Source organism: Pangasianodon hypophthalmus, chromosome 1, assembly GCF_027358585.1.
Source record: "Pangasianodon hypophthalmus isolate fPanHyp1 chromosome 1, fPanHyp1.pri, whole genome shotgun sequence".
NCBI classification, from domain to species: domain Eukaryota; kingdom Metazoa; phylum Chordata; class Actinopteri; order Siluriformes; family Pangasiidae; genus Pangasianodon; species Pangasianodon hypophthalmus.
The window spans coordinates 23,005,998-23,018,145 of record NC_069710.1 but is presented as its reverse complement, the minus strand read 5'-3'; the positions used below and the strand labels follow the sequence as shown (position 1 = coordinate 23,018,145).

The 12,148-nt window shown below is 36.5% G+C and overlaps 2 protein-coding genes across 2 annotated transcripts; one reads left to right on the top strand and one right to left on the bottom strand.

Moving 5' to 3' along the window:
* Positions 1-107: 107 nt before the first annotated feature.
* si:ch211-149k23.9 (germ cell-specific gene 1-like protein) lies at positions 108-7,821 on the top strand. The gene is made up of 7 exons (XM_026939826.3): positions 108-463; positions 2,718-2,933; positions 4,883-5,053; positions 5,312-5,359; positions 5,478-5,630; positions 5,811-5,922; positions 6,805-7,821. The coding sequence occupies exons 2-7, from the start codon at positions 2,723-2,725 to the stop codon at positions 7,169-7,171; spliced, it is 1,062 nt and encodes a 353-aa protein (XP_026795627.1). The 5' UTR covers positions 108-463; positions 2,718-2,722; the 3' UTR covers positions 7,172-7,821.
* Positions 7,822-7,943: 122 nt separating this feature from the next.
* rcvrn2 (recoverin 2) lies at positions 7,944-12,117 on the bottom strand. The gene is made up of 3 exons (XM_026939828.3): positions 11,062-12,117; positions 8,614-8,725; positions 7,944-8,493 (listed from the first exon to the last, which is right to left on the bottom strand). The coding sequence occupies exons 1-3, from the start codon at positions 11,440-11,442 to the stop codon at positions 8,408-8,410; spliced, it is 579 nt and encodes a 192-aa protein (XP_026795629.1). The 5' UTR covers positions 11,443-12,117; the 3' UTR covers positions 7,944-8,407.
* Positions 12,118-12,148: the final 31 nt, after the last annotated feature.

Here is a 12,148-nt window from a genome sequence, read left to right as displayed (position 1 = left end):
GTATTTTGCTAGATTTCTCTCTCAGCATATTGGTTGGTTGCAGAGGCAAGGGATTACCATACAGATGTCATATCCCTAAACACACCTAATGTCTGTAGTGTTAAATCTTGTTAATGTTTGGATTTTTTAGAAAGGCCAGCGTATGATTTGTGAAATAAAAGTGCAGTTGCCTCGGCAGGGTTGCAACAGTAAAAAATGGAAGGAATGGATATCTGCGCAAAAGAAGAAAAGATGGACTAACAGATGGAGGGATTACAGAAAGGAAGAGATTTGTGAAGGCATGTAGAGAAAATGAGGAAAAGCCTGACAAGTGTGAGAGGCTAAAGACATGTTGCCTGCTTGGCTGCATGGCTGAGGGCCATTTCTGCTCTGGTCTTCCCAGAAAATAGGAAACGGAGACAAAGGGTGGACTGGGAAGGGAACTGTTCATTCACAATTGTGCATTGTGTACTTGTTTCTGGAGGTAGGAAAGGATTTTTTTAAAGTTTTTTTTTCTTTTTTTTTTTCTTATTGTTCATACAATAAGCTTAACAGATTCTTATTCAGTTTATTGGGATAAATAATGCTGTGTGTCTGGATGATAGAGATTCAACCTGTACTGGTGGCTCACTCAACAGTAACCAATCCAAAAAAACTACAATAATTTCTGTGTTTCTGAAATTTCTGTAAAATATGTTATATTCAGTGTCATATTATGTATTCATTATTTTTATTTGAGTAATTTTCTATTGATTTTTTCAAATGCATTTATAATGACAATATTTTAGAATATATTTTTATTTCAATAAGTCATTTTGATAACACACTGTGATTTTTTGAAATGATTTTTGTCATAATGTTACAATATGATTATTTAGACAAACTGATAAAGACCCGAAAGTCTTGATGGTTTACACTGACAAAAACCTGTTTAGATTTTTTACAAATTACGTTTGGGTTCAAATCAGTCTACAATTTCAGCAGTCATTTCAATTTGATTTCCAGTGTCTTAAAGTGTGTATATTTATGTTATATTTGTATAAGCATATATAGAGTAGAATTCATTAAAGTACTAACAATTAATATAAGCCATTGTGAATGTATTTGCAAGACTTCAAATGTATGTATGATGTCATAACTGTCATAACCTTTTTTAGTATATGGGTTGCTACAATGATATTTAATCCACTTTTTCTTTTTAAAAAATCTCCTGACCATATTTAATTTAGGTACAGCAGGAGCAGGGTACCAAAAAAAAAAGAATAAGTCAGATGTCCCACCAACACATAATAAGAGATTTAATATAGATTACTTGTACATTTTGGTCTAAAGCAAGCATTTAAAAAATAATTTTATCAGAAACTCACTACATTGCAATTTCATATAGTGAGTTATACTTCTATATTCTGTACACAAAATCTGCAACATAAGTCTCATGTTTCAACAGACTTCCAACAAGAACTAACTTATATTTTGGAGAAGAGGAAAAAAGAGTGTTTTCCAGAATTATTGGCATCTATGGGCAAAAATAAATGTATAAAATAAATATTACAATAATTCAAGTTTTCCACCCAAACAAAATGCGAAACCTGTTATCTTCAAAATTCTCTCAAAAATATATGTGCCGAAGGTATTGATATCCCTAAAGAATATTCAATAAAGGAGGTGGGGGCAGTGATAAAGTCTAATCAAGTATAATGCCACTGTTAAACACCACTTTCATAACAGCAAGGAAGCGTTGCAAGAAAGAAGCCCTTCCTGAGAGCATTTCACAAAATGCAGCACCTAAACTTCAGATGTGGTCCGACCATCTCAGTCTCTGGACTGGATCTCCCCTATTGAGACAACCTGTGATCTGAATTGAAGAGGGAAGTCCTTAAGAATATAAAGGAGCTTAAATTTTTCTTCATGAAGGAGCACGTCACAATCCCTTTACCAATGTCTCCAACAGGATGTGACTCAGTGCTGTTATTCTCACTAGGTCAGAGATCACAAAATATTAATTGTAATGGTGCCAATAATTATGAAACCAGGCCTTTGCGAAAAAAAAAAATAAAATGTTAAAAATGCACTACTAAAAAAATTTTGGGGGCAAAAAAAAAAGGATGTTTAAATATAACAATAGAATGCCACTGTATGTTTGAGCTTAAATTATTGCATATTGTTCTTTTTAAATATTAATTTCTGCTCATTTTCATGAAGGGTGCCTATAATTCTGGAAGACACTGTAATTTCATGAGCTGCCTGATTTGTGACATCCTGTGATATCTTAAGGGGAAACTAGTGAGACACAATATGAGTGCTTCTTCCTTTTTTCCTCTTTTTTATGCTGAGTAACTTTGTTTTCAGCTATGCATGTGCTATTTTCTTTTATAAAAATGATATGGAATATCAGTACCAAAGAGTTTTTATTATTATTATTATTATTAATTACACACTGACACATAACAAGTTAAAGGAAAATGGTGGCTCCGTCATGCTCTAGGACATTTTGCTGCATGGTGTGAGTTCTCCTGTTCCCTTAGAGGGAACCATCTTAAAGACCAAACCGTTTTGTGGATTCGCTTGATCTCCTATAAAACCATCCTTTGTTTCTTTATCCCTCTGTACTCCCAATATTTTTTTTACCACTGTATCTAACCATTTCCAGTGCAGAAACTTCCCCACCCCAACGAACCTATTAATGAACAATTAATAATTATCATCATGGGATTGCTTTGCTCTTCTCTTTGATTTAGCTACTATGTTGGAGCACATGCCTCGACGCTCTCGCTCACTTCTCTGCCTCTCGTTGACCTCCCTTGCCCTGGCTTTGTCCGTGCTGGCCTTTTGCACCTCCTACTGGTGTGAGGGAACACAGAAAGTGGTGAAACCGCTCTGCCTCTCACCTGTTAAAATGGAGAAATGCAGCCAGAACAACAGCCAGCCTTTTGCAGTGGGCACAGTGCAACCAGGTAACAGCCAGTATGAAAAGAGCAGAATGAAAACAGCAGGAATGATGTGCAAATTAACTCTAGTTCTAGTTAGATATACTGATGAAATCACCAAGAACAACCACAATAATTATACACATTTTTGAATAATAATAACAACAATGACAATAATAATAATAATAATAATAATGATAATAATAATAATAATAATAATAATAATTAACACATCATATTCTCACAGAAACATCAAATTAGCCACACATAAACATAACAAGCCTTCAGTTTCTTTTTTCAGTCAAAATAAAACCCCAGCTCAGGTTATTTATTACTCCAGTCAGTTTTCTGTGAAGCTGAGTCTTACTGTCACAGTACTGTCCCAGATAAAAGCGGATTTAAGATTTAAATTTGACATGTTTGATCATTTCAACCTCGAAATTTGCTGATACCTTCAAGAAAATATTTATAGTGTCTTCTAGAAATATTGGTACCCTTCATAAAATGTGAAAAATAAATTATTGTACAAGATAAATATCACACCCAATAATTAAAACTTTCTATTCAAAGCATAGGATAAACTATTTTTAAGACATCTAATACTATTACTAATAATAATAATTGGAACTACATTTATTTTTAAATAATAGTATTTGTTTAATGTCTAAAATATGAACCTAGAATTGTATAGAAAGAAACTAAATTATCTACCAGTAGAATAAGATAATTTCAATATAATAATTAGTAGAATATCCAGAAATAGGATTAATAAACTTACATTTGTTTTATAATAATCTCATAATGAGAATTATGTAAATTTGACAGTTTTAACATATTTTCACTTGCTTAGATTTGCAGTGCAGATCGTTCTCTCACTACTGTTCGTAACATGCATACAATAAGCGGGTTACAATGGATACAAGTGAGATTTTAAATGAGATTGAACAGGACCATAATTGAAATGCATTTAATCTGTCTGATCTGTAGTGTTTTAAGCTGGTCAGGTTTTGGCACTACCTCTGATCTCCTAAATTGCTGATGAGATGGTATTAATTAAACCAAAAGGTTGAGCTTGCAAATCCCATGCAAATATCTGATTAAATGAGGAGTTTGCCATGATAAGTGAGAGAATTATACATCTAGGTCATAATATATATGAGTTGTACATTATTGTATTATTATTAAATGTATGTATACTGTTCAGATTTGTAGTGGATAAGTGTACTGTTATTTGGGTGAATAACAGTTCAGCAGTTGAGTATTTGGTTGAAAGACTGGAAATTAATAAGGAGTTAAATGAAAATGGAGGTTGTTTAGTTTCCTGTTTAGACTGTGGAAGAAGTGAAGGATCTTCAACATTACCTTGATGGTTCTGCAGAAGAGAGACTTTTTTTTCAGACTAAAAAAACGTCTGTCCCTACACATATGTTTTTCACAGACGTTTGTGGCACAATAATTGATCAGTTATGTTGCAAATAGTTAAGTGTTTATACAGTCTTACAGAAAGGTCACATGAAGTTTACATGTGAATTTTAAACACGTGGCTCTTACAGTTTCACACATAGTGCATGTGGTTTTATTTTTCATGTTTCCTTCTTTCTTTCTTTTCTACCATTTTCAGCTTTTTGCAAGTTCTGTATATTTTCTCCCATTCATTTTATATTAATGCATGTTTTTATTTTTACACAAGTGTGTTTTCACATGTTAATTTTTCCTTTCTATGAGCATGTAGTTTTATTTTCACGTGATGGTTTTCACATGTATTTACTTGAATTCATATTTTCAGGGCAAATCATGGGGAAGAACATGTGAAAAACATACGATTACATATAAACTGTTTGTGATTTTTCCATAAGGTCACAGTGTTTATGCACTCTGTTTGTTAGATACAGGTTCCTGACTTCACTGATATTACTTAAAGAAATGATTTGGTTCTAACTTCAGATATCTGACCTTTAGTCACTCTGTCTCACCAGAACTTCCCTCTAATGGAACAGTATCACCAAACCAGAGAGAAGCGCTTACCAAGACTCAACAGACACAGTTGGCTAACGCTGTGCAGTACATTTGGGAAACAGGAGAGGACAAGTACATGTTTCGCTACTTCCATGCAGGATTCTGGGAATCTTGTGAGAAACATGCTGATGGTAAGAGAACCTTACTAAGGGAAATGTATGTAATAAAGTGATCATGAAACACAGAGTGAGAAGGAAGAAGAGGCTGAGTGATAGACTTATAGACAGACCATATAGTATTTTCAATACACATCACCACATACAACATTCCAGTGTAAGTGCCTTCCCAATTGGCCTACATTTTCATATATATAGACATACTTTAAGGATTAACATTAGATTGCTGATAAAGCTAATTTAGAATGAAATGTTTTGACTGTTATTCTGCAGGGGAGCGATGCCGCAACTTTCTAGATCTAACCCCTGAAGACACACATGGTGAGAATATTGGTCTCATGCATGAATGTCTGCATCTGTATATCTATATGTATATATGTGTATATATGGGTAAAGCCTCTCACCTTCTTATCTCCCTCTTTCTGGCTCTCTTTTGAAGGTGTTCTCTGGTTGTCTATGATATCTGAGTTCATATACATCGGTCTTTTGGGGATGGGCTTTCTGCTTATGTGGTTGGAGGTTCTTTGTTCTCATAAAGAAATGTATGCACTCAAAATCAACGCATTTGCAGCCTTATGCACTGTGCTGTCAGGTACGAGGCTAACCCAGTGCTCTGCTGTTATTTAATTCATAAGAGGTGCAAAAGTAGCATTTAAAGATTGCTACTTGAAGTTGTATTTCAACTGCATATAGTACATTGTAGTAAAAAAAAAATTCTCATGTTTTTGTTTTTCTTAATCAGTGCTTTATGCCCCTCTTAACTCTCTCTCAGGTCTAATTGGGATGGTGGCCCATATGATGTACACCACAGTTTTCCAGTTGACCGTGATTGTAGGACCGAAAGACTGGAGACCTCAGAACTGGGACTATGGCTGGTCTTTTGCGTGAGTGTACTCATCCATTTCTTTAATATTCACTACAGATCCACCCAGTGACACATTATTTTATTCAGAATACAGTATACCTTTTCGAGGATTAAAAGTTCTACTGAAATGCTGTTGCTGGTGACATCCCAAGCCAATCCAACAATAAAAAATACAAATAGGGGAAAACACTCCAAAAAATCACAATAAATAGACAAAGAATATAGATAAAACATAGTACAGTACAAAACAACACGGTGCAAGTGAATGAAGCAAACAATTATTGCACATACAAGTCAGATACAAGACACAAACTTATGCACAAAAATATATGGCACATATGCATGAGTAATGTATCGTACATAGGAATCAGCCTGGTCATTGTAGCGTTGTTGGGCTGTGTCCTTACTTGAGTTCAGAGTTCAGTTGTGAGATGGCCCTCAGGAAGAAGCTCTTATTAAGCCTGCTGGTGTGCATGTGAATGGCTCTATAACGCCTACCAGATGGTAGGAAAGTGAACAGAGCATTGCTGGGGTGAGTTCGGTCCTTGATGATTCTGGCTGCTCACTTTAGGCCGCGCTGTCTGTGTTAGTTCTCTATGGTTGGTATTTCTGTTCCTATGATGTGTTGTGCTGTTTTGATGACCCGTTGTAGAGCCTTCTGATCGGCCCTGGTACAGTTTTTCAGAAGGCTCTCTAGAACACACTTGTAGAAATTCGCACTCAGTTTCTGGGACAGGTTGGCTCTCCTCAGCCTCCTCAAGTAGTAAAGGTGCCACTGTGCCTTCATGAGACTTATAGTCACATTTCCCTGCCCTTTCATCTCCTTCACTCAAATCTGATCCATCTTTTCTTCTTTTTCCTGTTTTATATTTTCATTTTTAATTGTTCCATTTCTCTTCAGCATGGCCTGGGTGTCCTTCAGCTGTTGTATGGGTGCTGCTGTCCTCACCTTCAACTCCTACACCAAGACTATCATTGAGATTCGCCGTCGACAAAGGCTGTGCCTGTTGGAGGCCCACGCAGCTCCTTCCTATGAAGAGGTGGTTTCAGGAGGTGGGATCTACTCTATCAGTGGCCTACAGCAGTGTCCTGATGGGATGATCGATAGAATGTGGCTAGAGCATGAGACTGTGGGAGTGAAGGCAGAGGTGGACGTCCCCATGCTGGTGCTGACAGGATGTGTACCTGAGGAGTGTGAGGACTGTGAGAGAGAGATGGATGAAATGGAAGAGGCCATGGAGAGAGAGGGAACAGACTCACCTTGTTAATGAAAGTTATGTAACTTGATAAGTATGAAATACTGATACTGAGGGCCTCTACATGCAGATGACTTGATAAATGGGTTGATGTCTCAGTCTGGATTCTGAGCTCCCTTTGAAATTAAATTTCATGAGCTCTTGAGTGGATTACACTTAGATTGGATAATGGCACAAAGCATTCATTTTAGAATGCATTTGCTGTTATTTTATGGAACTGATTTGATTTGTGTTTTTTTTCCACAGGATGAATAAATCCCTTACAGAAAAGTCACATTTCAGATGTAAAATTTACTCCAGTGATTTTTAGACTATCTATTGTGTTTCACACATTTTTCTCATGTAGTAGACTTTTCAGACTTGTGACTTGTGTTTTTATCACGTTTTGTTTTTCATATTATTATTTTTATGTGTTAATTTTTTACATGTAGGCATGTGGTTTCATTTTCCAGATGTGATTTTCTCAGCTGAATGATTTATTTTTTACATATGATCACATTATTCACACAAACTATTCATATGTGTTTACCTGAGTTCACATATGCTCTTTCAGGGCATAACATGTTGAAAAGCACCCTGAATAATTTCACAATCGAACACATGTTACTCACACAATCAAATTTGAAAAACATGATCACATAGGTGGTCTACATTGTTTGGAATTCTCTGGAGTTGCAGATATGCTGTCTAGTAAAACAATATACAGTATACCTACACTGTACATAAAGACAAGCTCTTTCAATATCAGCTTCGGTGAGTTTCTCACACACAAACACACACACACTTCTCACTTTCTTAAAATTTTATTCCATCAGAAACAATGAGACAGACACAAATATTTAAATGCCTACTTCACTAACCTTCAAACTGCTGCCTCCTCCTGGTGGCACTGGTGGTCAATATACAACAGATTGCATTGCTACAAATCTCCCTTAGAAAGCTAATATAATAAATAATAAATTCCACTGGTCTCTTTATAGAAAACATTGAAATGAAATGCCTTTCTAGCCAAATTGTCCAATAAACATCCTGGTCCAAAAAAGTACTTCTTATTGTAATAGTTATTCATTTTGAATATCTGGTTGCATTGTGAATATATGTTTAAACTGTTTAGGAGTGCAGTACTAGTGTGTATTACATAACTGAATGCACACCCTTTCAGCTCAACTGCCAGCATTAAGGAAATAGCAAATAATATTATTTAGAAAGTAACTGGAGGCCCCAGATGCGTCCAGCTTTTCTGTTTGTTTATTTGACGGGCTCGTACTGGATCAGGTGGAGGGCATTATCGTTATCCATCACCCCCTGAATAAACTCCCCCTCAGCCAACCGCTCTGAGAGACAGAGAGAGAAAAGTTGTTTTATTTTACCTCATAATAACAAAAATATGAATAGCCATTTAGATCTTATGTATTTGTAATATAAGGGTCAGCTCCCCTGGTCTGGAATCTTACCATTGTCTTTTTTGTTAAAATATGCCCACAGTTTGTCTGCTCTCTTCTCTGGTGTGTTTTCATCTGCTGGAAGCTTCTCTTGGTCTTCCTTGGGAATCATCTTAAAAATGGCCTAAGAGGTGGAGAAGAGAGAACTATGAAGAAATGACAGGTAACCCTTTACATCTTTAGATAAAGAACATACCTAAACAAAGTACATCATGAAGACAAGAACAGTTCTGAAAGTTCTGGAAAAGTATCAGTCAGGGCTTGGTTATAAAACATCCCCTGGAACAAATCCACTAAAAATTAAAAAAATTTAAATAATATGCCATAGCTGTGACTTTGCCTAGAAGAAGATGTCCACCAAAAGTCAGTGACCAGGTAAGCATATTAGTCAGAGAGGCAACTATGAGGCCATGGGTAACTCTGAAGGAGCTAGAGAGATCCACAGCTCAGATGGAAGAAGTGGTTCACAGGAGAACCATAGCCTGGGCACTGCAAAAATCTGGCCTTTATAGAAGAGTGGTGAGCCATATATAATCCTGTTTAGAGAAACCCAACACTGCTCATCACCCAGAGAACACCTTCCCTACACTGAAGCATGGTGGTGGTATCATCATGTTGAGTGTTACCCTTGGCCTCTTGGTTGCTTCTCTGACTAACTCTTTAGTGGATGGTCTTCTCTAGGCAAAGTCTTAGTTGTGCAATACTCTATCCATTTTTTAATAATGAATTTAATGGTGCTCAGTGGAGTATTGAAAGTTTGGGATACTATTTTATAAACAAACCCTGATGAGTGACACTTTTTCAGAGCAAACTATTTTAATTCCACTCCCTCCAAACATTTCAGTATTGTGGGCTATTTTGTTTAGATTCATTTCATACATTGTATGGTCAAAGTTTGTCAGCACTTGATCATCAAACCTATATGTGGAGCTTCCCGAAACTGTTGCCACACCTAGAGCAGAGAGGATTAAGGGCCTTTCTGAAAGGCCCAAAAGCGACAGCTTGGCAATATGGGGGCTTAAATCCTTGGCATTTTGACTAGTAACACAGAGCCATTAACCACTGAGCCGCCACTGTCCCCAGGTTGGAGTTTTGAATGGCTTTCAGTGCATATTTACAAACATTAGAAATTAATGACTTAATTACAGGTGCTTAACTGCTAGTTAAGGTGAAAATGGCTTTTTAGTGCCTTAATTAAATATTTTTTCCATAATCTGGGCAACTAGTGTACTAGTAAAATTAGTAATATTCCAATCTATTACAACTTATGTTGTCTTGTACGTTCCTAAAACATAACATGGGCTATATAAAATTAAACAATAATGGGTATTAGTCCTAACTGGTGCTGCAGATGGCATAGTAGCATAGATTTAGACAAGATTTGTAAAACATTTTTGTCATCCCCTGGTGGTAGACTTGATGGAGTACCCGATTAAAACAGTGTAAGGTATTATCAAAAAGAAGATAATAAGGTTTAAGCCCTGTGTCCATGTGAATTTCCTCTGGGTTTTCCAGTTTCCTCCCACCTCCCAAAAAGCACCTATAGGTGGACTGGCAACACTAAATTGCCCCCTGTGTATTTTTGTCTCAAGCCTGGTGGTTCCAAGATAGGCTCTGGATTCACCATGACCCTGACCAGGATAAAGTACGTACAGAAGTTGAATAAATGTTAGTTCATTACTAGAGATATTATATCAATATCAACAGGGATTTTGCTGTGTATCACTGCTAAACTCCACTCAGGTTCACTGCACTCTACTGTAAATGACATTTCCTTTTGTAATACAGGCTGTAGTACTGTATTACACCTGTACAAATTCTGTATTCCAAGTTTATATAAGGGATATAACATTCCTTACATAAGAACAAAAGTACTGTTATTTAAAATTGACTTAGCTGCTTAGAAAAGCCAAGATGCTGCATTAACCAGATATAATGTTAATAAAGTAGCAAAGTGAGCTAAGACATGTATGTAATTGCCATTTTTAAAAATGTTAGCTAAATACACCTGCACTGACTAATGTTTATTCAATCAATCACTAACACTAGACTAGGCAAGTTTTTAAAATGGTACATACACAGAAAAGCCAATGTATTTGAAACAAAAATGCTAGATTATTTTTGTAATTTTGATTAGCTAATATTCTACAATTGAGCTATATTCTTCCTGTAGAATTTGTAATGATTTTCCTTTAAGAAATGACACAAATTTGCAAAAAACTGTTGCCGTTGGGTGATTTTCTACTCTGTATACCCCATTGAAATATTAGGCTAAACATGTAGGCTAAACAAATTCACTCATGTAGGAAATTCAGTGCCTTGTTTTTGCCCAAATTATTCCCATTTTATTTTCTGAAATCCTTAAATATGGCTAAAACTATGCTTCATAATGATTCACAATATTGCCTGAAATGGCTTCGCTTTATAGTACAGACTTAGTAGTTATTCATAAGAACTTACATGGCAGATTTCTGATACTTCTGCCTTGGTGATATAGCCATTCTTGTCGACATCAAATAGTGAGAAAGCCCACTCCAACTTCCTCTCTGTTTTTCCACCAGATGTCATGTGCAGAGCAATTATGTACTCCTTGAAGTCTAGCGTCCCGTCGTCATTTGTGTCAAATGATCGAAAGACATGCTTGGCGTACGTAGTGGCATCGCTGTCAGGAAAGAAGCGTTCATAGATCTTCTCAAAGTCATCTGGTGAGATGCGTCCAGATGGGCATTGTTTCTGGAAGTTCTCATACCACTGGCAGAGCTCGTTCTCTGAAAAATTAGTTGTTAGCTTCAGGTCTTTTAGGATCTCCTTGGACATGGCACCGCTCTTGGAGTTTCCCATTGCTGGATCTGGATGCACGAGCAAGACCTTGATGTCACAAGCAGGGGCTCTCTCTCAAAGGCTGAGCCAAAGACTCTCAAAATGAATGAGATTTTTTCTTCTTTCAGCAAAATGGTTGTCTTCAAGAATGGGTGGAATTGTCTGTCTAAAGTAGAGGTTACCAAATCTGACTTGTAGCAGAGAGCAGGGAGAAGAGGGGGGATGAGATAACACAGTGGGTGGAGAAGGACTTAGGCTGTTACCTCTGACAGCAGGGTTAAGTCTGGTAAAGGTGGATTTCACTTGCCTAAGCTGTTGAGATTTGAATTAACCTCTCTGTTTCTACAATTTTAAAACTCTAACTAGAGAGCAAACCACATACCAGTCACAACCAGTCTGTTAAGTGTGTGAAAGTCATTGTACATATGGTACAGGCATTTCTAACTCTTCTCATTACTCAATAACATGCTTCTACACATAATTAAAGTAATCATGGTTGAAATTATCAAACTTTAAAAACCGGGTTTACAGTAAAGCATGAGTGAGAGATTGAGAACTAGGCAATCACAGCCAGGCTACAATTAGTTTATGTTTGTAAACTCTGAGAAAACCACATACTTTGTTGGACGGTGATCAAATGTGGCAAGTAATTGAGGATCTTTAAGCCTTACCATCTGTTCTGCTGTCCTTTTTCCAAAAGCTACCCCTTCATCCCTCTTGCTTTTCC

Bases quoted from the DNA above. Each gene is read 5' to 3' on its own strand.
- si:ch211-149k23.9 (XM_026939826.3), top strand. From the start codon at position 2,723: ATGTTGGAGCACATGCCTCGACGCTCTCGCTCACTTCTCTGCCTCTCG. The intron at 5,631-5,810 runs GTACGAGGCTAA...ACTCTCTCTCAG, and splicing joins CTTATGCACTGTGCTGTCAG to GTCTAATTGGGATGGTGGCC. The intron at 5,923-6,804 runs GTGAGTGTACTC...ATTTCTCTTCAG, and splicing joins GACTATGGCTGGTCTTTTGC to CATGGCCTGGGTGTCCTTCA.
- rcvrn2 (XM_026939828.3), bottom strand. From the start codon at position 11,442: ATGGGAAACTCCAAGAGCGGTGCCATGTCCAAGGAGATCCTAAAAGAC. The intron at 8,726-11,061 runs GTAAGTTCTTAT...TCCACCTCTTAG, and splicing joins AAGTATCAGAAATCTGCCAT to GCCATTTTTAAGATGATTCC. The intron at 8,494-8,613 runs GTAAGATTCCAG...TCTGTCTCTCAG, and splicing joins TTTTAACAAAAAAGACAATG to AGCGGTTGGCTGAGGGGGAG.